At 42.1% G+C, this 25,226-nt stretch overlaps 1 protein-coding gene and 2 pseudogenes across 1 annotated transcript in view; all 3 read right to left on the bottom strand.

Annotated features, from left to right (window-relative positions):
* Positions 1–8,341: 8,341 nt before the first annotated feature.
* The window catches only part of oip5 (opa interacting protein 5), a 31,128-nt gene continuing 14,243 nt past the window's right edge, over positions 8,342–25,226 (bottom strand). Inside the window, exons 5-9 of the mRNA XM_069915500.1 lie at positions 25,062–25,197; positions 15,765–15,831; positions 12,780–12,902; positions 10,571–10,652; positions 8,342–10,365 (exon numbers count right to left, since the gene is read on the bottom strand). Coding sequence (XP_069771601.1) covers positions 10,240–10,365; positions 10,571–10,652; positions 12,780–12,902; positions 15,765–15,831; positions 25,062–25,197 — 534 coding nt within the window. The 3' untranslated portion in view covers positions 8,342–10,239. The remainder of the gene's footprint in view (positions 10,366–10,570; positions 10,653–12,779; positions 12,903–15,764; positions 15,832–25,061; positions 25,198–25,226) is intronic.
* Positions 19,930–23,674, bottom strand: LOC138752208 (zinc finger and BTB domain-containing protein 41 pseudogene; annotated as a pseudogene).
* On the bottom strand, positions 23,616–24,300 carry LOC138752393 (zinc finger and BTB domain-containing protein 41-like; annotated as a pseudogene).

Below are 25,226 nucleotides of genomic sequence, written 5' to 3' on the forward strand. Positions count from 1 at the left end.
AACGGCTGCACAGGCGTCGAGCGCGCGCCCCAAAAGGAGCTCCGCCCTCGAGCGGATGGGAACTGAGGAGTCATTGTTTTGCGTACCTGCTCGCGCCGCTAGGGGCGCCTGGAATCTAAGTGGGCGGAGCCTTGTGTTGCCCGCCCATGCGCTCTCGGGCGCCCCAGCGATACACGTGCGATCTACAGGTGCAGGGAAAACGCACTGCGAGAGATTGACAGTAAACGCTGAATGAAAGCAGATCAGGCTCGGCGGGTCCGGGCTGCGGAGAAGATGCAGGCTTTGTTCCAGCCTTACCAGATCAGGAAATTATTAGTGCACCCGGAGGTGGAGGAGGGAGGCAGCTCGGGGGGGTGGAGGGGATGCAGCTGGTGTCGGGGATAACCCCCGAGAATGCCCGCCTGCACACGAGCACGGCGCGGAATCTTGGAGCCGGAGAGGCGGCAAGCCGGAGTGGGCGGGGGCCCAGTCATTTGGATCAAGTGCAACGCTTGCTACTGCCCCCGCAAAGTGACCGTGCATGTGAAGGCGTTGCTGGCAAACGTGCGCCGAGATGGGGACCTTAGCAGCACCGTCAAAGTAACCATAACCATAGAACCATTTACGGAGCGGAAACAGGCCATGTTGGCCTTTCGAGTCCGCACCGGTTCACTGATTTTGTCCGCCCTCTTCAGGCATTGGTCCCGGTCGATCTTCATTCAATAACGATGGGCGAATTCAATGCAGGTGGAATCAGATAATGGCAAAACTATGAGCAAACAGCCAGAGATAAATGGAGAGATCGGCTGGGGGGGGTGGACAATACCTTGTTTTTTTAGGGGGGGGGGATGCCCACAAATGTCCTCGCTTGGCGCCGAACCTGTTGCCAGTTTTAACCTCCCAACGGAGTTCATTTTATTTTCCAAAGTTCGACCCTCATTAATTTTATCTCTGCTCTCGTCTGATTTCTGAAAAGAACCATTCTCCAAGCTGATAAATCCAAATAAAACGAGGAGTGAGAAAGTGGGAGGGCTGGGAGAATATTAATAAAACCTCTTTCACTTACATTCTGTGACCATGTTCGTCATTCCTGTCAGTCAGGACTTTACCACTAGCACTGGGGTTTTAGAAAGAAAACAGATTTGCAGGTGGCATTTTTGTGCGTTTAAGGGTTGCGCCAATGTCAGGGGCAGCCCTAGGGCGCCACTTTACCTAAATACACCGCTGGAGAGACAGACTGAGGAAGAGTGGAAGGTTTAACGAAAGCCAGAGAAGTCAATATTAATGCCATCTGGTTGGAGGGTGCCCAGATGGAAGATGAGGTCTCTACACTGGAGAGACTAGAGGCTTTGTTGAGCACCTCGGCTCTGTCCGCCACTATGGCCAGTGCCACCCATTTCAATTCTCCATCCCATTCCCTCTGCTGAGATGTCTGTCAATGGTCTCACCCATAAATTGGAGGAGCAATACCTCATCTTCTGACTGGGCACCCTCCAACCAGATGGCACCAATCAATCAACTGATCGTAAAAATACAACCTAACAAAACACCATTCTCCGGTTGTCGGTGTAAAACACGCAGACACAACCAGACATTACACACATTCAGACAGATAATACATATACAAGTATTTATAGCCAAATAAATAAACTGTCTTGTTCAGATGAGTCTCAGATGTTTAGTGTGAGCATTCCTTATCGACTTCTCCAGCTTTTGTTAAATCCCCCCCTTCCCTATTCTATTTTCTTTCACACAAACATCAATTCTTACCTCATCCCTATCATATCTAATTAACACGTTTATGTTTGTAAACCCCTCCACTTGTTTGAATTCTGAGATTTCCTGCTTCAGTCTTATTCTGCTTATTCCTTGAAGGGCTCGGGTCTGAAATGTCAGCAATATCTTTGTCTCCTCTGGATGCTGAAAAGACCGTCTGAGTTCCTCCAGCATTTTGGGTTTTTTTTTCATTAATTCAACTGCCTTTTACTTTTCATGGACCTGCTGAGTTTCTCTAACACTTTTGTGTACCGCAATGGACCCCAACATTTGCAGATGTTCTTGTTGACCAACATTAATTCTGATGCTCTTCCATTTTTTCCTGAGTGTTTCCTACTTATTTTCCATTTTCATTTCAATTTTTCAGTATCTACTTGTTTTAGAGACGAGAGAAAATTTTTTATTTTCTGCTTCAGATTAATATGGGCCACTGTTTTCATGGAGGGGGTGGAATGTAATAACTAGTCTGACATTTATTGCCTATGAGGTGATGATATGCTATTTTCTTCCACAGCTTCAATCTATCTGCTGAAGGTGCCTCCACAATGCAATTATGATGAGGTAAAGCATTTGAAAAAGAGAAAATCTGGAACCATTAACCTGTAAGCCGATAATAGCAAAATGTTGAAATCAGTAACAAAGGATCAATTAATAGAATTGAGCAGTGGACTAGTGGAAAAATAATTTAATAACTTGAGGGCCTTGAAAGTAGAACTGAAATAGAAAAAGGAGAACAAGTCAACTTGTATTTGGACCTTAAGCAGACTTTTGATAAGGTCACACAGACGGTGATAAAGGCTAAAAGTGGAGGCAATGGATTGAAAATTGATTTATCAGACAAATGCAAATCATGAGAATAAATGCATCTTACTCAGGTTGCCAGGTTTTGCGATTATTGGGATACAATGGGTCAGACTTTAGAGAACAAAGTTTTTTTAATGAATACCAAACTGTTCAGGGTTTTTCCCCAACCAGAAGCCTTGGAGGAACAATGAAATCCAGAACCTGCTGAGAGCCAGATTACAGGCATTAAAGTCCAGAGATCCAGATAAATAAAGAAGGAGCAGGTATTACCTGCAGAAAGCCAGCTCCTGGACAAAGTAGTGTTTTCAGACAAAAAAGGAAACCACGAGAGATGATACCCAACAGCTGTGGCAGGGCCTAAATTATACAACCTACTATAAAACAAAATCCGGTATAGTAGAAGACAGCAAAGCTTTGCGCCAACAAACTCAATGCTTTCTATGGCTGATTTGACCACAAGAACAAGAAAGAACCACCACTGCACACCCCCATGTCCCCTGATAATCCTCTCCTGTTTGTGTCAGAGGATGACATGCGGGCTTCCTTCAGGAGAATGAATCCAAGGAAAGCATCCTGCCCAGACGTAGTACCCAGCCAAGTATCCAAAATTTGTGCTGACCAATTTACCAACGTATTCATGGATATCTTCAACATCTCACTCCGGCAGGTCGTGGTACCCATCTGTTTCAAACAATCGTACCGGTGTCTAATAAGAGTGTGATAACTTGTCTAAATAACTATCGATCAGTAGCCTCACATCAACTGATGAAGTGTTTTGAAAGGCTGGTGATGAAGCAGATCAGCTCCTGTCTGAGCCGTAACATGGATCCATTCCAATTCACCTATCGTAGCAATAGGACTATGGCAGATGCCATCTCACTGACTCCAAACAAAGCAGTGGAATGCCTAGGCAGTAAGGATGCATTAATCAGGGTGCTCTTTATGAAAGGAAGTCACGTGATGGAGTAGTGGCCGGACGGTGAACTCCAGCCCTCTCCAGAAAAGTTGAAAAAAATAAAGGAAAGCACAAAGGAACAAAAATAAAAATTAAAGTAAAGTGAATATAAAGGTGGAAAGAAGATGGCGACGAAAAAAGAAAAGTCGAAACCAACGGTAAGATGAGAAGAAGAGAAGACAACGGAAGAAGAAGGAGAAGGCCTTACCTGTTCGAAGAGGCCCGCGGTGGAGAGAGAAGCCCGCTCCCTCAGGTCGGTAGAAAGTGGACTACAAAAATGGCTCGCGGAGCCGAGTAAAAGTGCGCAACTGCGCATGCGTGACTCCTCGCGCATGCGCGATGCGCATGCAAAGAGACACCGACGGGAGGGGCGACCAGCTGGGGAGTCGATCTCCACAGCCGGCAATGACAGCTACAGAACAGCAGCAGCAAGAGGAGAACATAGAAGAGAACGAAAACAAGAAAGAAGAGAAGAAAAAGAAAACAAAGAAACAACAGATGGCCAAACCAGAGGAAGAAGAAGAGGAAGAGTACAGTGAAATGGAAGAAGAAGGGAAAGGCAAGACAATGGATATATTTTCTCTTATTAAAGAATACATGGAATCATTTAAAGAATGGCAAGCACAAGAATTTAGTGATTTAAGAAGAAGAATAAACAGTACAGAAGAGAAAGTGAATAAAATAGATATGACCACATCAGAAATAGGAAAAAGAATGGACAAGGTGGAAGAACGAGAAGCAGCAGTAGAAATGGAGGTAGAGGACTTAAAAAAGAAATTAGAAGAATCTAATAAAAAAGTTAGAGACACAAGAGCTGTTAGCTCAGAAAATAGATATAATGGAAAATTATAACAGAAGAAATAATATAAAGATAGTGGGCCTTAAGGAAGATGAAGAAGGCAAGAATATGAGAGAGTTTATAAAAGATTGGATCCCCAGGATCTTAGGATGTCCAGAACTACAGCAAGAAATGGAAATAGAAAGGGCACATAGAACATTAGCCTTTAAACCACAACCACAACAAAAGCCAAGATCCATTTTAGTAAAATTCCTAAGATATACTACAAGAGAAAAGGTACTGGAGAAAACAATGGAGAAAGTAAGAGAGGACAACAAGCCACTGGAGTACAAAGGGCAAAAAATTTTTATTTATCCAGATATAAGTTTTGAACTCCTGAAGAAGAGAAAGGAGTTCAATACAGCAAAGGCGATTTTATGGAAGAAAGGGTATAAATTTATACTAAAGCATCCAGCGGTATTGAAAATATTTATTCCAGGACAGCAAAACAGACTATTCTCGGATCCAGAGGAAGCACGAAAATTTGCAGAACAATTACAAAATAGACTGAGAGATGAAGACGTGTAACGAGAGTACAAAAGACTGCGAACTAAAAAGACGTGTGTATAGGACTATATACATATATAATACATATATTACATAAGTGTATGTGCATTTAAAAGAAAATATATAGTGTATAGAGAAGAATTAATGAGGGAAAAAAAGGGGAAGAGAGGAGTAAAGAGGGAATTTAGAGAGTGACCTTTGTTGTATATAAAAATTGAAATCTTTTCTGGGGTGGCTGGGTAGGGAGAAATTACGGTCACTGCAAAATCAGTTGACGCTTGCGAGTGAATTCGCAAATCCAAATGGAGAGGGGAGATGTGGTTGCCCGACAAGGGATAATGGGCAACTCAGGAAGGGGAGGGGACAATGGGGTTAAATAAATATTAGGTAGGAGAATAAGGGGAATGTTTGATGTATTAAAAATGTTGTCTTATAAACTGTTCAAAGAAAGAAAGCAGAAATGGATGAGAAGGAAAGGTGATGATGAGGAAACGGAAGGGAAAGATAAACAAAGTATAAAATGGCTACATTAAACTATATGACTTTAAATATTAATGGAATACATAACCAAATCAAAAGGAAGAAACTGCTAAATTTACTGAAAAAAGAAAAAATTGATATTGCATTTGTGCAAGAAACACACTTAACTGAAGTGGAGCACAAGAAATTAAAGAGAGATTGGATAGCACATGTAACGGCAGCGTCATATAACTCAAAAGCTAGAGGAGTGGCTATATTAATCAGTAAAAATGTACCAATTAAAATAGAAGAGGAAATAATAGATCCAGCAGGAAGATATGTAATGATAAAATGTCAGATATATTTGGAGTTTTGGAATTTACTTAATATATATTCGCCTAATGAAGAAGATCAAAAATTTATGCAGGATATTTTTCTGAAGATAGCAGATACGCAAGGGAATATATTAATAGGAGGGGATTTCAATCTCAATTTGGATTCAAACATAGATAAAACCGGGAAAAAAATTAACAAAAAGAATAAAGTAACCAAATTTATAATTAAATCGATGCAAGAAATGCAACTTTTGGATATATGGAGGAAACAACACCCAAAGGAAAAGGAATATTCATATTATTCGGATAGACATAAAACATATTCAAGAATAGATTTATTCCTGTTATCAGCTTGTATACAAGATAGAGTTAGGAAAACAGAATATAAAGCTAGAATATTATCGGACCATTCACCCTTGATATTGACAATAGAGTTAGAGGATATCCCTCCAAAAATGTATAGATGGAGATTAAACCCCATGCTACTTAAAAGACAGAATTTTAGAGAATTCATAGAAAGACAAATTAAAATGTATTTTGAAATAAATACGGAATCAGTGAAGGATAAGTTTATATTATGGGACGCAATGAAAGCGTTCAGCAGAGGGCAAATAATAAGTTATATAACCAAGATGAAGAAGGATTACAATCAGGAAACAGAACAGTTGGAAAAGGAAATAGCAGATATAGAGAAAGAATTAGTAATGAAGGAAGACACTACTAAAAGAAGAGAATTGGTAGATAAAAAAATAAAATATGAAACACTTCAAACATATAAGGTGGAGAAAAATATAATGAAGACAAAGCAGAAATATTACGAACGAGGAGAAAAAACGCACAAAATTCTAGCGTGGCAGCTTAAGACAGAACAAACTAAAAGAATGGTATTGGCATCAAGGAAAAAAGACAAACAGATCACATATAATCCAACGGAAATTAATGAAAATTTCAGAGAATTCTACGAACAATTATACCAAACTGAAAACGAAGAGAAAGAAGGCAAAATAGATGAATTCTTAACTAAAATTGAACTACCGAAATTACAAACAGAGGAACAAAATAAATTAATAGAACCATTTGAAATAGTAGAAATACAAGAGACAATAAAAAATCTGCCGAATAATAAAACACCAGGAGAGGATGGTCTCCCAATAAAATTCTATAAAACATTTAAAGATTTATTAATTCCTCCCCTCCTGGAAGTAATCAACCAGATTGATAAAACACAAAGCTTACCAGATTCGTGCAAAACAGCAATAATTACAGTAATACCAAAGGCAGGGAAAGATCCACTTGCACCAGCATCATATCGACCAATATCTCTACTTAACACAGATTACAAGATAATAGCTAAATTATTAGCAAACAGATTAGCTGATTATGTACCAAAAATAGTAAGTCTAGACCAAACTGGATTCATAAAAAAAAGACGAACAACAGATAATATTTGTAAGTTTATTAACTTAATTCATGCAGAGAAGGAAATAAAACTCCAACAGTAGCGGTTGCTTTAGACGCAGAGAGGGCCTTCGACAGAGTAGAATGGAATTATTTATTCAAAGTACTACAAAAATTTAGTTTACCAGATAAATATATTAATTGGATTAAAGCATTATATAAGGGGCCATTGGCAAGAGTGACAGTAAATGGATATGTATCAAAACACCACCAGGTTCAAGAACAGCTGCTACCCCTCCACCATCAGACTCAATCAGGACTCATTTAAGGACACTTACTTTTGCACTTTGTTGTTATTTTTTTCTCTCTGTATTGCAGTTTACATTTCTTTGTTTACATGTGTACATTGTGTACAATTCTTTTTTAAACTACCAAAAAGTGGCAATTCTGCCTTACCTGCAGGAAAAAGATTTGGAAAAAGAATCTCAGGGTTGTATGTGATATCATGATGTACTCTGACAATAAATCTGAAATCTTAATGTTTTTTAAATTTGGACATTTGGTAACAGGCCATTTCGAGACTGTGCCGCCCAATTTACATCCAATTAACTTACACTCCCGGTACGTTTTGAACAGCGGGAGGAAATCGGAGCCCCCAGGGAAAACCCATGCAGACACAGAGAGAATGTAGAAACTCCCTACAGACAGCGCGGGATTCAACCCCAGTCCTGATCGCTAGCGCTGTAAAGGCATTGTGCGAACTGCTACGCCAACTGTGATACAAGGTGAGATTGCAAGTAGGCAGGACAAAAAAAAAAGCTTCAGATGCAGGGAGATGAATATGGAGGCGCCTCGCAGGCCACACATCAATGAGTAAGAAATGATATTCAACACTTCCAGTCTGAATCCCTGATCAAGACTAAGCTAAATCAGGTGAAATTATATACAGCAAACAAAGGGAAAGAAGCTCGAGGAGAAGGTGTGGGAGGTGGAGAGACAGGTCGAGGGAGAAACCATTAGGAGGGGGGAAACAGAGAATTCAAGTACAGGAGAAGGTGAAGAAGTGAGGGTTAACTAAACCTAGAAAAATCAATGTTCATGCCATTAGGTTTAATAGGGAATATGATGTGTTGTTCCTCAAGTTTATATTTAACCTCACCCTGACAATAGTTGAGGACAAACAACATACAATTCTGCAGGAACTCTGAGTCAGGCTGCATCCATGGAAACTAATAGTTGTTTTGAGCCAAAAACCCTTCAAGAAGCACAAGTAGAACCACAGTGTAGGTGTAAAACAGAAAAATATTTCACAGGGATTTAGACAAATTGACAAAAAACAGCAGATTGGCTTGAGAGGTTTAATAAGATAGGAGCTAATAGAGCTCAAGAATTACAGATTACCAAGAAAAAACTTCAGAAAGGACTTGGGAGAGCTAGAAGGGGCCATGGAGAGTTGGATCAAGGAAAACTCCAAGGTATTCCACAGGCATGTGAAGAAATATCTTGGTACTTGTAACAATAATTGGCAAAAGCCAAGCAGCCTCGTCCTGCTCCCTTTATGTTCGAAACTCCAAGTCAGCATCTTGAAGGTGAACCTGCAGGTGGCAATGTTCCCTTTTTATCTGTTGCCCTTGACCTATCTGCTTTATGGAAATAGTGTTGACTGGGTAAGTAACTGCAATGCCTTTTGTAGATGTCATGCTGTGCCAATGGTGGATGGAATGAAGGCATTGAGTGATGAGAGCCCCCATCCCATTTGTTATAACATTTAATGCACCATTCTTCTGAGAGGACTTCCTTTTTCTCAACTCCAGCTTCCCTTCCACAAGAGTTGACATGCTCTTATGTAGGTTCCTGAGGTTCAAAAAAACATCATGAGGGGCATAATTAAGATCAGCAGTTACAGTTTTCTGCTTGAGTGTGAGTTTAAAACTAGAGGGCACAGGGGCAAGGCAAGAGAGGAGAGATTTAAAAGGGACCTGAGGGTCAACTTTCTCCCCACAGAGGGTGGTGGGTATTTGGAATAAGCTGCCAGAGGCAAGTACAATTGTGTATAAAAATTTGACACATACACGGATAGAATAAGATCCTGCTTCTGTTAAACCCAGTTGAGGGACAAACCAAGAGTAACGGACATTGAATATTATAAATTTAAACCTGTTGGGGTACCAAACAGGAGAACTCATCCAATCACTGAAAAAAGTCAAAAACATCAAGATCGTCAGAAATTACACAGCAGTTCTGAACCTGCTCCAAACCATGTAATACAGTGCATAACTTGTTTAATGTAATATATGGTAATTCAAACCAAAACAAAATTATTGAAGCAGTTGAACAAACTTAAATAAAATACAAAACCCTACAGTCAGACTAATTTAAAATAATGTAATTCTGATTGATGACCATTTCAGTAAACAAATTTTACCAGCATCTGTTATTGCACCAATACTCCCAACAGTGGTACCAAGATTAATGTTGTAATACATGCAAAGAGCACTGGCACTATTTTTTTAAAAAAATCGAGATAATATGTACTTTTGAGGTAATAATGAGAAGCTAATGGTGAAACAGACCTATTTCAGATGATTAAAGATAAAATCAGTTTGGCTAATTAACTTCTTGTTGAAGTTAACTGGGGCAAATTCCTTTCAAAATCTAGTTAATCATATGTACAATCCTGCCAAATGCTCGAGTCTGGGCAAATAATTTAATGATTAGACTACAACTTCACTACATACTGGTAATCAAATATATTCACTTACAGTTTAAGCACACATTGCATCTGACCAGTGCCTTTGCAGGTACATTATGGCCAAATACAGCAGGTCGGAGCATTATCGGGATTACAGTGACCTGTGCACCTACCTGCTTTAGGTAATTTATTCTGATTGATGTGAATTTGATCAAGTCAAGTGAACAAACAGTGTGCTTCAGTTCTGAATATTAGGCTTCACTTAAGTTTAATAAGGCAAGGTATTGACTGTGTAAAGGAATTACAGTTCAAAACACAAAGCAACTTACACAATCCAAATCTCACAACCAAGCAGCTCAGTGCCGCTTCTTCCATTAGTTCAGGTTTGGCTACAATTTCCTCCCTAATACTGTCCAAACCTTAAGTCGAGACTAACTGTGGCATCACTTCCTATAGTCCAAATCGAAGCAGAACCTTAAACTCAGTGGATCTTCCCTTATTTAAATGATTTTTCCAGGTTAATGATACTAATCCCAAGCTGACTCTCTTCTCCAGTAAGCATCTCCAGCGTGTTCATTGCAGCCATCAAGCGATAGTAAGCCACCACAAGCTGCCTTTTCAACTGGAAGTTAGAGAGAAATCAGTCAGAATGAAGGGAATTGCAGAGAAACCAGACTTTCTCAATCATTGGTTGGTTGCAGGACATGTCATGAAGACACAAAACCAGCAGAGGATTAAATTACAAGCTACATCACAGACAGCTCCAAAACCACCCACTAGTCTCCCTTTCCAAGGGTTTAGGATTGAACTAGTGAGTTAAACATTACCTCTCCGATTTGCTGGGTTAAGTGCTGTGGCTTGAGGTTCAATGTAGAGGCGTCCACAATAGAATTGCTCTGCAGCATATAGCTGAAAGGAAACAGTTACACATGTATCGGTGAATTTGCACAATTGTTTTTAAGAAAAAAGTGCCCTTTAATTCACTCCCAAGGTATGCAAAATTCACCCCAACAATCATTCTTGTTGAAGCATTAGAGGACTGTTACATGGGCCTCGTATTGCCATGCCAATACTGAATCTGTTGAGTGTAGAGGTAGAGAAGGAACATGCAATAGGATGAAGGCACAAATTGACCAGGTAACACAAAAGCTTTCTTTGCCAGGACTTAGAGAGTAAAAGAACAAAAATATTGGAATTGTGAGATGCAGAACAGAGCATTTGCTGGAAATCAGAAACAAGATAGAATGTTGGAAATATCCAGGCAGTATCTCTACAGAATCCAAAACTGTGTTAACATAAACGGGTGGATGATTTTATTAGAACTGACAGATCTGACATAAAGTGTGTCACCAACAGGAGTGGCTGAGTACCCAAATGTGTTGAATTCAACATTAAGTTGATAGCTGTTATGTGGTTAGATTCAGTGCTGTACCTTGAGCTTACCTTGGCCCCTGTTAGTATAATGCAAGAGGCCATAAAGAGTTAGACTGGGAGTGGGGTGAAGAATTAAAGTGCCACACAAATTGAAGCTGGATCCCCTTTGCTGACTGAACACAGGTTGGTCAACCCTTTATCCAGTAACTACAGGTTGTACAGCATCGAGTCCACGCTGCTGAAGATCCAGCTGAGCTGGATGGGTCACGTCTCCAGAATGGAGGACCATCGCCTTCCCAAGATCGTGTTATATGGTGAGCTCTCCACTGGCCACCGTGACAGAGGTGCACCAAAGAAAAGGTACAAGGACTGCCTAAAGAAATCTCTTGGTGCCTGCCACATTGACCACCGCCAGTGGGCTGATAACGCCTCAAACCGTGCATCTTGGCGCCTCACAGTTTGGCGGGCAGCAACCTCCTTTGAAGAAGACCGCAGAGCCCACCTCACTGACAAAAGGCAAAGGAGGAAAAACCCAACACCCAACCCCAACCAACCAATTTTCTCCTGCAACCGCTGCAACCGTGTCTGCCTGTCCCGCATCGGACTTGTCAGCCACAAACGAGCCTGCAGCTGACGTGGACTTTTTACCCCCTCCATAAATCTTCGTCCGCGAAGCCAAGCCAAAGAAGAGAAGACAGGTTGTACCTCTTTAATCCAGCAACTTTGGGATTTGGCTATTGCCAGAAGACAGAAATTGACCCTGAAAGGGAACATTTATTAGCACTAGCACCATCTTCTGCACCTGTTGATCTCTTGGATGACATCCTGAAGGGCTAAAACACAGTTGAATATAAGAAATTAACAGGACTATCACCAAAACACTAGGCTGCAGTGTAAATAAATTTTGGCCAATTAATGCTGCTAACAGCACCGCCCTGGTGGAAGATCCACAAACATGTGCCGCGTAACATCTGTTTGGGCAACGTAACGGGCTACAGAAGTTGCAAGACCACAGAGCACTGGATTCGAGAGGTACAACCTGTAATGTAATTAACATTAACACAGAATGAAAATAGATCCCTTGTTTAAGATGGCTTTCATTCTGCATTTATAGTCCTGTGCCATGCTGAGGAACTACTACACTGTCTAGGGACCTTTCTGGGTGAACTCACTTGAAAGTGAAAATCTTTTAAATGCCCATACCAACAAAGATAGAAAGTCAATCTCTAGTTCAAATATGGGATGGAACTGTGCTGAAGTAAATAATACATAAAGAATTAAAAGAACTTAATTTAGCTTTGATTAGGAAGGCTAATGATGTGAAGAGTATTTCCATGATACTTAATGTCATATCATATGACTGGGAGCAGTGATTAAACTCCTCAAGCCTGTGCCACAATTCCATAAGATCATCACTTCTCTGTGAATCAACTCTATCATTCCTGCTCATCATCCATACTTTACCTCTGTTCTATGAAGAGGTTTGAGATAAGTGAGTATGTGTGGTATCAGAATGAAGCTTTTTAATGCTTCTTAAACTTTACAGGCAAGATAATTATTATTTGCTTAATTTGAAGCCAGATCCGAAAGATGAAAAAAAAATCCATTGATATACAGTTCAAAACTATGTATGGACCTCAGGCATACCTGTTCTCTACTCACCAGTGCAACATTTCCTTGTTCAAACAGTATAGTCCACGCAGGTGAGATAACAGATCCTTTGTAGAGAAAGGAATAAATCCTACATTGGCTCGGCAGAACCTGCAGTACAGGGACTTGTAAAGGCTACAAAGAAAGAACATTATATAGGAATGGAAAGAAAAATCTTCAAATATATTACTGATGAGATGACACCCCAATTTTTACGGTTCATTCAATTACATCCACAACTTATAAATTTCCATACAAATTTCTTGAGTACTAAAAACTTGTGCAAATATTATGATAGCAACAAGTGCAATTCTAAAACAAGTCCAAAGTAGATACTATTTCTTACAGCATTGCACACACCTTCGATGTGTTAGGATATGAAAGTTAACCCAAGCAACTTCAATGATTAGAAGCAGGACTTGGCAAATCCTCTCTTTCAAATTCCTTCACTAATTCCCAATAATCCAGTTGCTTTGGTACATCATCTCCAATTCCACGTGCATGTAAACCCTCTTAAAAACTCAGACATCCCTCTCAGTTCCAACCATATGGGCATTTGTCTTCACATACAGCTTTAGCACCAGAAATTCCAACTCTAACAAAGTTTTCTTTGGCTTGGCTTCGCGGACGAAGATTTATGGAGGGGGTAAAAAGTCCACGTCAGCTGCAGGCTCGTTTGTGGCTGAAAAGTCCGATGCGGGACAGGCAGACACGATTGCAGCGGTTGCAAGGGAAAATTGGTTGGTTGGGGTTGGGTGTTGGGTTTTTCCTCCTTTGCCTTTTGTCAGTGAGGTGGGCTCTGCGGTCTTCTTCAAAGGAGGTTGCTGCCCGCCAAACTGTGAGGCGCCAAGATGCACGGTTTGAGGCGTTATCAGCCCACTGGCGGTGGTCAATGTGGCAGGCACCAAGAGATTTCTTTAGGCAGTCCTTGTACCTTTTCTTTGGTGCACCTCTGTCACGGTGGCCAGTGGAGAGCTCGCCATATAACACGATCTTGGGAAGGCGATGGTCCTCCATTCTGGAGACGTGACCCATCCAGTGCAGCTGGATCTTCAGCAGCGTGGACTCGATGCTGTCGACCTCTGCCATCTCGAGTACTTCGACGTTAGGGGTGTAAGCGCTCCAATGGATGTTGAGGATGGAGCGGAGACAACGCTGGTGGAAGCGTTCTAGGAGCCGTAGGTGGTGCCGGTAGAGGACCCATGATTTGGAGCCGAACAGGAGTGTGGGTATGACAACGGCTCTGTACACGCTTATCTTTGTGAGGTTTTTCAGTTGGTTGTTTTTCCAGACTCTTTTGTGTAGTCTTCCAAAGGCTCTATTTGCCTTGGCGAGTCTGTTGTCTATCTCATTGTCGATCCTTGCATCTGATGAAATGGTGCAGCCGAGATAGGTAAACTGGTTGACCGTTTTGAGTTTTGTGTGCCCGATGGAGATGTGGGGGGGCTGGTAGTCATGGTGGGGAGCTGGCTGATGGAGGACCTCAGTTTTCTTCAGGCTGACTTCCAGGCCAAACATTTTGGCAGTTTCCGCAAAGCAGGACGTCAAGCGCTGAAGAGCTGGCTCTGAATGGGCAACTAAAGCGGCATCATCTGCAAAGAGTAGTTCACGGACAAGTAATACAGCAAGATTCCACAATAACTGGATCCAGTAAATACTCTAGCTTATCTCCCCCTGAAAACAGCCAAGTAAATCTGCCAGCATCCAATATAGTTAACAGAAGTTCATTTGTCACATTTTAAACCAACTTAAATGTTGCATTTCACTCCTCTCCATTTGGTATCTGAATCTGATCTACCACTTTATATCCAGGTTGTTTGGAAAGATTGCAAGCACTAAAACACCAAGTATTGTCATCTGAGTACTCTGTAGCACATTCCACATCTCATTATTCGAGCCAATTCCTGTTCACTCACTTCATTATCTTCTTAAATGCCCATTGTGTATTTAAAGAATTCTAAAAGCAAAGAAGTAAATCTTTGGGCTTACAGCTTTCTGACAACTATTTACTTGATCACATTCAAAAAATAAATTTGTTTTTAATTATATCAAGGCTGATGAACCTTTATTGACTTCAGAAAATATATATTTTTTAAATAGTTAATTTGATTCCAATCTAGTGGGTCATTTCATAAGCCAGTCTGTGTCCCTAGACCTAATCTACTTATCTTTTGAACTTATCTAGCATCTACCCATTCTTTTGAACTGATTTTCCTTCTGTCTGAACACTTGTCCAGAATTGATATACATTTCAATTCTCTCCTTCCTCTAAATTTCTCAAGTCCTCATCTTTTCAAATTTAATCTCAGATCTAGAATCATCTCTTTTTCCACCTTCCTGAACATGTAATTGCATTTTTATAATGTAAAGATAATAATGCTGCATAATCAAGTGTGGTCTAATTTATTGATTTATTGAGCTGAACTTCTCTCCTTTTCAATTCTGTTGCTTGACAACAAATCCCACTACAAGTCAGGAAACAGTCCATTTACCACTAATTTTTTCCACAACCTAGAAAACTAAAGAAAGTGATATTGGCTCTTGCTTGTGCAAATTCCAGGCAGACTCCTGTAATTTGCATAATGAAATAAACACAATTTGAAAATTGAAAACAGGTTGACTCCACCACTAGAGAACCAACAGGAGCAAAATATGGAGAATCGCCTGCATTGAATGCATTCTGAAAATTAATTAGATTTAAGATTGAGGTGAGGAGGAATTGCTTTTCCCAGAGAGCAGTGAATCTGTGACATTCTCTGCCCAAAGAAGCAATAGAGGCTACCTCATTAAATATACTTGATACACTTAGACAGAATTTTTGCATCGTTGGAGAATTAAGGGTTATGGGGGGGGAAAAGGCAGGTAGATGAAACTAAGTCCACACTCTGGTCAGCTAGTCAGATTAAATGGCAAAACAGGCTCATCAGGCCAGATGACCTGCTCCTGCTCTTATCTCTTCTGTTTTTATTCATATAAAAGAGGCCATTTTCCACTTACCATTCAGATAATGGCCCTTCACACCCTATTAAAGTAGTAGGATCCAGTTCCACATCCTCAGTCAACCCTGTAAGCAAGACAGCAGATACAAGTTTTTAATTAATTTGGGACCTCTAAATAAAAAAAAGCATTAAAAAAAATCAGCTGCAGTTATTGTGAGGGACCTCTCCTGGGATTATGAAGTGCTCCTATATGGTCAGGAATGGCTCTCTGGGGTTCAACAAAGGGATTTAGGAAGTAATCCCCTATAAAGAGGCAGAATGGTATTATTTGTGGTACACAGAGACCAGATGTTTTGCCAAAGCCTAAACCTATAGAGACTGCCATCAGAAGGAAGTACTGGTATGGCTGGTTTTGATTAAAGTCTAAAAAGTCGCCAAGCCAAGATGATCTGTCCTTTGTGGGAAAGCATACAGACCACTTGCAAAACGAACTAGGCCAGTTCACAGGACATGGCTTGTGGAGGTGGGGGAGGGGGGGGGGCTCTACAGCAGCACTATTGGACTGCTTTGAGACCATAAACTGGAGCTCTTTAAGGGAGATGACCACTTACAATGGCCATGTAAACATCAAGGAGTACACAAGCTCAGTGATTGCCACATCAAGAAGTACACAAGCTCAGTGACTGCAAGAGCATTGAAGATGTTACCAAAATCAAATGCTTCACAACCAGAGCTAACCAGAAACCATGGGTGATGCAGAGGTCAAGATGTTGCCTTCAGGATAGGGGGTAGGATGGCACTAAGATCAGCCAGGGCTGAAGTCTCCCAAGAAATTCGGAAGGTAAAATGTGGGTATGCAGAAATGCGACACTGGCAACACGATGTGCATATGGCAAGGGATCAAAACTATAACAGATCACAAGACAACTTTGCAAGTCAGTGACAATGACAACTCCCTTCCAGACAGACTGAAGGTCTTCTGTACATGGTTCGACAAGAATAGACTGATGCTAAAAAAGACTTTGTGAAGCAAAAGAACAGGCCACCTGTGCATAGCTGCAGCCGAGGCAAGGAGAACCCTAACCAAGGTGATCCCACACAAGTCGAGAATTAACAACGTACCCAACTGTGCAGACCAACTGATGGAGATCCTTACAGACATCTTCAACACATCACTGCAGCAGTCCATCATCCCTGCAGGTTTCAAGATAGCCACCATCATGCCGGAACCAGAGGGTGACAGTAACAGGCCTCAACAACTATCTCCCTGTGGCAATGACCTCTACCATTATGAAGTGCTCAGAGAGCCTGGTGATGGAACACATCGAAGCACGCCTCGCAGGGATGCTGGATCCATTTCAATTCCACAGATGATGCTATAGCCTTGTCCCTCAACTCTGACCTGACTCATCTGAAGAACAATGTGTAGAGCTCGTCGAAAGAACCAAAGACTTGTTGATCCAAACCAAGGCTTTTATTAGCAAAAGACCGGAGCTCTTCACAGGTGGCCGACCAGTCCGGAATGATCCGACCTGGCTAGGGACACAACCCTTTAAGGCCCAGACAATAGGTGTGGCTTAGCTCTCAGCCAATCGCTGTAAGCACAGTCTAGATTCAGTAACTATATACACTATGTACATTGGTGATAGATCTGTACTATCACATTCACCCCTTCTTGGAGAATTGACCCTGGGAAAAAAAAACAAAAATGAGGGAGAGAATGAAAGGAAGGGGTAGGTCAAGGACTGTAGCGGTCAGGGGGTTTGACCATCCGGCGTGACTGCCGTAGTGCCGGGATTGGGGTCGCTGGAGTGGTGTCGCCAGCGGGCTCGTCGGGTGCGACTGCTCCGTCGCTCAATTCCCCAGTCGTGTTGTCGGCAGGGTGGCCCAGGTCATTGGGGTGCTGTTGGTCCTTCTGTTGCGGCACAGGGCCTGGAGAATAAGGAGTTGGGGGGTTTGCTGGGTCTACCGCGTCCTGAGCTAGGTCCCGCACCGAAACAGTGTCCTCCCGCCCGTCTGGGAACTCAACGTAGGCGTAATGTGGGTTCGCGTGGAGTAGAGTCACTCGGTCGACCAAGGGGTCGTTCTTTGAGTGCCGGGCGTGGCGTCGCAAAAGGACGGGGCCAGGGACGGTGAGCCATGCCGGTACAATGGTTCCTGATTCGGATTTCCTCGGGAAAAGGAACATCCTTTCGTGGGGGGTGGCATTTGTTGCAGTACATAGGAGGGAGCGGATGGAGTGTAAGGCACTAGTGAGAACCTCCTGCCAGTGAGAGGTGGGGAGACCTTTAGACCGGAGAACCAGTGTAACAGCTCTCCATATGGTGGCATTCTCCCTCTCGACCTGGCCATTACCGCGTGGGTTATAGCTCGAGGTCCTGCTTGAAGCAATACCACACTCCAGAAGGTATTGTTGCAGCTCTGCACTCATGAATGAGGACCCCCTATCACTGTGGATGGAATTGGGGTACCTGAAGATGGTGAAAATACTGTGAAGGGCCTGTATCACTGAGGTGGCAGTGGTGTCTGGGCAGGCCACAGCGAATGGGAAGCGGGCCATCACCATGGTTGCGAGGGTGGGTTGCCCCTTCCGGGTTCGGCGTCTCCGTGAAGTCAGGCGTTGCCGTGCAGGGGAGCCCTCGCTCTCATTGGACGAGAGCTCTGGGGAAGAAGAGTTTGAATGGGAAAGCGGCGATTGGGCTTCACACGAGGCACTGTGTTTGCTGGCGGCCATTTTAGACCTACAGACTGCAGCAAAGTGGCCGTTTTTAAAGCACTTCTGGCACCTGGCTTTTCTTGCTGGGCACTGGGACCTGCTGTGCTTGTCCCTCCCGCAGAAATAAGATTTCGGGTTCGCACGGGGCAGTGTAGCAGCAGCCGACAGGCCGTCAGTATCTCGGGGGGTGGTAGGGTAGAAGGGCACTCTACTCACATCAGAACGAGGGATCCAGTCCCTAGAGAGCTCGGTGGACTTTATGCTGCATCCTCCATTGTGATTGCAATCTGGGCCACGTCCTCTAGTTTTTCTACCCCTTGTTCGAGCAAGCGCAGCCTCACTTCATTCGATCTGAGCCCGGCCACATATGCATCCCGGACGAGATCGTTTGTAATCTCGGCAGCAGTTTTGTCCACACAGTTACAGTCCTTGCCCAATGCCTTTAATACTTGTAAATATGCCCTGCTGGACTCACCGGGCTGTTGCTTCCTCGACGCAAGCACGAGCCAGGCATGAACTCTGTTCACCGGTTGATCATACAGTCCTTTCAGTACCTTTATGGCTGCGGTGTAAGTGGTCTCATCCTGGATGTTCTTGTAGACTCTCAAGGACACCATAGACAGCAATGCTGTTAGACGCTGGTTATCCTCCTCTACCTGAATGAATCTCAGGAAGTTTTCAAAGTTCAGCAGCCAGAAGTTAAAGGCTTTGAAGGCTGTAGCTGACTGTGGGTCGATATCAAGTTTTTCTGGCCGAGTTAAACGCTCCATCCCTTTCAAAAAAAATTCTTTTGCTAATAAAATTGTAGAGCTCGTCGAAAGAACCAAAGACTTGTTGATCCAAACCAAGGCTTTTATTAGCAAAAGAACGGAGCTCTTCACAGGTGGCCGACCAGTCCGGAATGATCCGACCTGGCTAGAGACACAACCCTTTAAGGCCCAGACAATAGGTGTGGCTTAGCTCTCAACCAATCGCTGTAAGCACAGTCTAGATACAGTAACTATATACACTATGTACATTGGTGATAGATCTGTACTATCACACAATGCTTCATACGCCAGGCTTTAGCTCAGTGTTTAATATGATCATTCCCCAGAGCCTGGTGGAGAAGCTATCCTTGCTGGGAATCAATGCCCTTTTCTGTCACTGGATTCTAGACTTCTGATCAAAAAACACAGATTGTCCAGCTTGACAGCAGAACATCGAGCATCATCACGCTGAGCATTGGCGCACCTCAGGCCTGTGTGCCCATCCCGCACCTGTCCAAGACTGCAATGCCAAATTCAGCTCCAACAGCGTCATCAAGTTTGCAGATGATGTGATAGTAGTTGTACTGTGGAGAAGAGGTGGAAGATCTCATGATATGATGCAAAAAAAAAAACAATCAGAGTATTAACATGCAAAAGACAAAGGAGATGATCAACCACCCTCTATTACACATTAATAGCTCAGTAGTGGAGAGTGTAGAGAGCTCCAAGTTCCTCAGAGTCCACTTAAGTGACCTATCCTAGACACTCAACATCTCCTCACTTCTCAGGAAGATGCTACAACTGCACTTGCTGAGAAGATTGAGGTGGGTAAGCCTACTGGCCACCACCCTGTTAATTTTCTGCGGGAGCTCTATCGAGATCGTCCTGGACGGCTGCATCTCAGTATGGTGTGATTGCTGTAGAACATTGGATCAGAGGTCAATCCACAGGACTATAAGAGTAGCAGAGGGGATCACTGGGTCTCCCTTCCCTCCAACTCCATATGATCTTCCAGGATCATTGCTTGAAGAGGGCTTGAAAAATTGCGAGGACTCCTACCATCTTTAGCTGCTCCCATCGGGAAAGAGATACTGGAGTATCAGAGCCAGGACCACCAGGCTGAGAAACAGCTTCTTCCTACTGGCAGACAGTGAGAATGCTGAATGATTGAAGATCTAGTCATAGAAACCCTCTAAGACACCACTATCTATTAAACAATATTTATTTATTTTTATATATGCATACACCTGTATGTACTGCATATGTATCATTTGTCTGTATGTGTGTTTGCATTTTTTGCACTGAGGACCCGAGTATGTTGTTTCATTGTGTTGCACTTGTACAATCAAATAATAATAAACTTTTTGAACATGAATGTTGAACTTGAAGTGGAGTTAGACATTAGAGTGGAAGTCATAATGCTCCAATGGTTTGCAGAAACAGGGAAGTTGTCTAGGATTGGGAAAAGGCAAATGATCAGCAAAGGGAAGTAAAGTCATGCCCAGCAGCTGTGGGCCAATCAGTTTGCTCAGTTGTGCAAAATCTTTTGAAACAATGGGGAACATTTAATAGTTACTTAGGAATCAAAAAGGATTAGTTAAAAGACTCACCTGATTTAATTTTTATGATCTATCAAAAATAGAAGAATTAACTGCTTTCTTATCGATTTCAAAGGTGTTCAGTGCACTCACATACCTAAGCAAGACTAGCAAAACTGAGATCCATTGCATTATAGGGCTTCCAATAAGATGTAAGAAAAAAAAGGCTTAAAAGATGAAAGCAAATAGTAGGTATATATTTTTTAACATCAAAGAATAAGAAATGGTGATGATCTCCTTGGGGAAAAAAAGCAGGGACCACTTTTTAAAAAAAAAGATATATTAATAGCACAAACATTTGGAAAAACTGATCCAAATTTGATATTGATACAGAGCTTGGAAGTATGATAAAGTGAGAAGATAGTAATAAAGATTCTTCAGGTGTATTCTCTGCTAAGAATGCACCTGAAGAAGAGAAAGCGGCCCTTTGATTTGCTGTTCAGGTGGGCAGTGCTAAAAGCGCAGCGCAGGCCACCTGAAGGGTCAGCTGCACCAGGATGCGCATCTGAGCACACTCTGGCTCCTATCCCTGGAGCTGTCAAGTTAGGATGGCTGGCTGTCAGCTGGGGCAGCCGGCGGGGAAGGGGGGCTGGGTTGTCAGTGTGGGGACTGCAGGGCTGGAGCGGCCGTGGCAGGGGAGAAGGGGGCTGGAGCGGCCGCGGCAGGGGAGAAGGGGTCTGGAGCGGCCGCGGCGGGGGAGGAGGCTGGAGCGGCAGCGGCGGGGGAGAAGGGGGCTGGAGCAGCTGCGGCGGGGGAGAAGGGGGCTGGAGTCAAGTACCGGCATTGTTTCGGCCGGCAGGGGAGAAAGGGGCTGGTGATCATCACGAACTGGATGAACAATATTGGCAGGTTGTGGTATAAGGGCATACTTCTCTAGAAATGCAAGGTCTGCAGCTCTTTGAAAATCAGTCTGCTGAGAATGCTGTTGGGAATGAAGGAGGCTGTGAGGTTGTGAAACCAAAGTTGGAGAATGTGATGTGGCATCAGGTTGTACAGTGGCGGCACCAATCTGTACTGGTACAAGTGTCACATCTCCATGAATGTTTTGAATTGCTGCTTTGCTCTCTGTTGAGTAAACCTTACTTTGAGGCAAATATGATTTAGTGTCTGTTTGGTAAAACTTGCCATCTTGCGCATGAAGCAATTCCTGAGATACCATTTTCATTTCAAAAGTAGTTACAATTGGCTGTTCTATGGACTTAGTCCCATGAACATGATCCATACAATATTTAAGTTTGTCTTTCTGTTTGAATGTTGCATTACAATGATGACAGTTGAAGGGGCAGGCATCTGAATGAATGACCATGTGTTTTGTTAAAGTCTTCTTAATTCGAAATGGTTGGTTACAAACTTGACATTTATAGGGCTTTTCACCTAAATGTGTCCTAAAATGCATGTCCAAGCTTGATTTTCCTTTAAATACTTTTTTGCATACCTCGCATTGATGAAGAGAAGTTTTATACTTTTGCCAGACTTTTTCTCCCAAACGAACACTTCTATAATGAACACTAAGATGATCTCTACAGCCAAAACATTTTCCACATTCTTCACATTGATGAGCTTTTTCTCCTGAATGAGTTTTTCTATGTTTGGTGAGATGGCAATGGCGAATAAAGGTTTTCCCACATTCTTGGCATTCATAGCGTTTGTCATCATGATGGACATGGAGATGCAATCTGTATGAATTACCATGACGGAAACTCTGCCCACAAATACTGCAAAGATGTGGTTTTTCCCCACTATGGATCCAAAGATGTTCTTTTAATGTTGCTCTTTCCCTTACAGATTTGCCACAAATAAAACAAGTCCACTTTCTTTTTCCTCAATATGTCGTTTCAGATTTCCTGTATCATTAAACTGTCGACCACAAATATCACATGGGAATGGCCCCAGATGAAACTTTTCCTGATGTTTAAGCCTTGCAAATCTTGATTTGAAATGTTCCTCACAACAACTACATTTAAATGGTTTATCCTGTGTGTGAAGAAGCCTGTGCTCAAGATGAGGTCTCCGTGTAAATGTTTTGTTACTTACATCACATCTCCATGGTTCACTCCTCTTCTTTTTGGTTGCAAAAACTCTGGTATATTATCTGGATGAAATCGATTCACATGCTTTCCCAATGTTTTTTGCTCGCATGTAGCTTATTGCAGAATGGGCATTTTTGGTCCTTTCTTTGAAAAGCGCTTTGGGCATTATGCTTCTGCCTGTGAGCAGTTAAGTTTGATTTGGTGGAATACCGCTGATTACAAATATCACATTCAAAGGGTTTCTCCCCTGTATGCACACGAATGTGACACTCCAATTTTCCTATGCGGTCAAAACTTTTATCACATTTTGGGCACTGAAGTGTTTTCTTGCTCCCTGCCTGCAAAATGACTGGAGGTAAATCCTTGGGAATGTTTTGCTCAATTTCATCTGCATCCAGAGTATCATCCTCATCTGTTTCTTCATCATTCTCATCGTTCCTTTGAATTTCTTCCTCTCTCTCTATTTCTTGGAGCTTTGCTTCAACTTCTTCCCTTTCATCTTCAGTTTCAATACCTTTATGGTTGTCATTGTTATTTTCCACGTCATTACTGATTTTACTCAAATATTCATCTTCAGAAACATTTGTGTTATCAACATTTCTACTCTCAAACTTTGCTGGACATTTACGTTTTCACATTGACCACCTCCTTCTGGTAAGTTCCATTTTTATCACAGCAGGACTCTCTTCTTGTACCAGGGATCCAGCATTGTGAGGTTTAGTCATGTGGTTCTCTAAAGATTTTTTATAACAGAAACTTTTATTGCAGAAGGTACATACATTACCATGCTGCAGTTTAGCAGTGGGTTCAAGGGGATTCTTTTCTTCCGCACTTTGATTGTTTTCAGTTAATTCTGTTTGGGTTGATCTGGACATATTTTCATTACTCGTCAACAATTGAACTGCATCTATAAGCTATAAGATCAGCCATGATCTCGTTGAATGGCGGAGCAGGCTCGAAGGGTCGAATGACCTACTCCTGCTCCTATCTTCTATGTTTCTATGTCTAGAAATTGTGCTGCTTCCAAAATTAACGGGATTTCACTTTCCTGAATGAAGAATTCAGAGGTGTATAAAAATTCTAACAAATGATGGAAGACATAATAACTTACATGATCCAATTATATACTATCCATGTTTGGGTTTTTACTTAAACAGGCATGGAAGTAACTGCTACCTACAGCAACAACCACCTTGTGGGCACAAAAATGCTTTCCTTCTACTATAACTAGATCACAAAAAGGTGACTGCTTAAGATGATCATCGTTCATATATTTCAGAAGATTCTTGTTATGCAGCAGTGATCTCAGATGTACAATTGGTGATGTTTGTCCTAAGGGAACATCAAGATTGTCTGTAATACTTGAAAAGCTTTGTATTGATCTGGGACCATAGCATAGATTTTCAAACTTTGTTGTCTGTAAATCCAAGAAAACATCTTTGCATGGTGCTCCAGTTAAATTTGAACCCGTTTTATAAGAACCGTCAATATTCTGACACATAGTGTATATTAAAATGGCTGAGGATGAACACTGGCTTTTTAGTATGCTGCCATGCAATGGACCATCATTGCAGAATGAAAGTATACACCTCAATATAAAATTTTCTTGTAATTTTAATTGGTATCAGCCGATCTCGTAATAGTGGTTGCAATATTCATCAGCCCTTGCCTGGAATGGATGGCATCCAGGTGCAGTAGGCAGTCACTGCACACGAGTCCAGAATCTATGAAAAAAAGAGACGGCAACCCACAGTGACTTTCTATGGGCTGCAAAACCCCCGTTACGTACTCCTTTAGTGGTAATTCTGCCACACCTTTGTTTCTGTTCCCAGACCACAAGTACTGCTGAGCGTAGTTGCTCGCCCAGGGTTGTATTTGATGTCATGTACTGTATGTACTCTGACGATAAATCTGGAATCTGAATCTAAACTTAAACGATTTCCCCACATGCAACAAACCAAGCCTACTATTCCTAGAAATATTAAATACTATCAGATTATAAATAGCATTTATGCACATAAAATAGAGAGACCACAAGGCATAAATAAATACACCTTTCCCACATACTTAAATCTCTCATAAAGAAGATGGTTACCACCTCGTTTAAGTATTATCAAATGCAGAGGTTGAAGTGAAGCCAGATACCCATGGGCCCAGCAGTCACTTAACCCTACGTATAGACCAATTCAAGTGTGAGATCTGAATGCAAAATTGTAACAAAAGGTGGAAACCATTATCCAAAATATTGCACCCAAAACGTACTTAAACACATCAGCACATTGAGCATCATGTCCGAACCGCAGCATTGCAGGGAATCTCCTACTACTGTGTGGCATATCTTGCATTGGAATATCACACAGTCTTTCACCTTCAGGGATCCACTCACCACTTGATCCATCTGGAAAGGATATATGGAAAGAGAGGGAA

This window comes from Narcine bancroftii, chromosome 2, assembly GCF_036971445.1.
Source record: "Narcine bancroftii isolate sNarBan1 chromosome 2, sNarBan1.hap1, whole genome shotgun sequence".
Lineage (NCBI taxonomy): Eukaryota > Metazoa > Chordata > Chondrichthyes > Torpediniformes > Narcinidae > Narcine > Narcine bancroftii.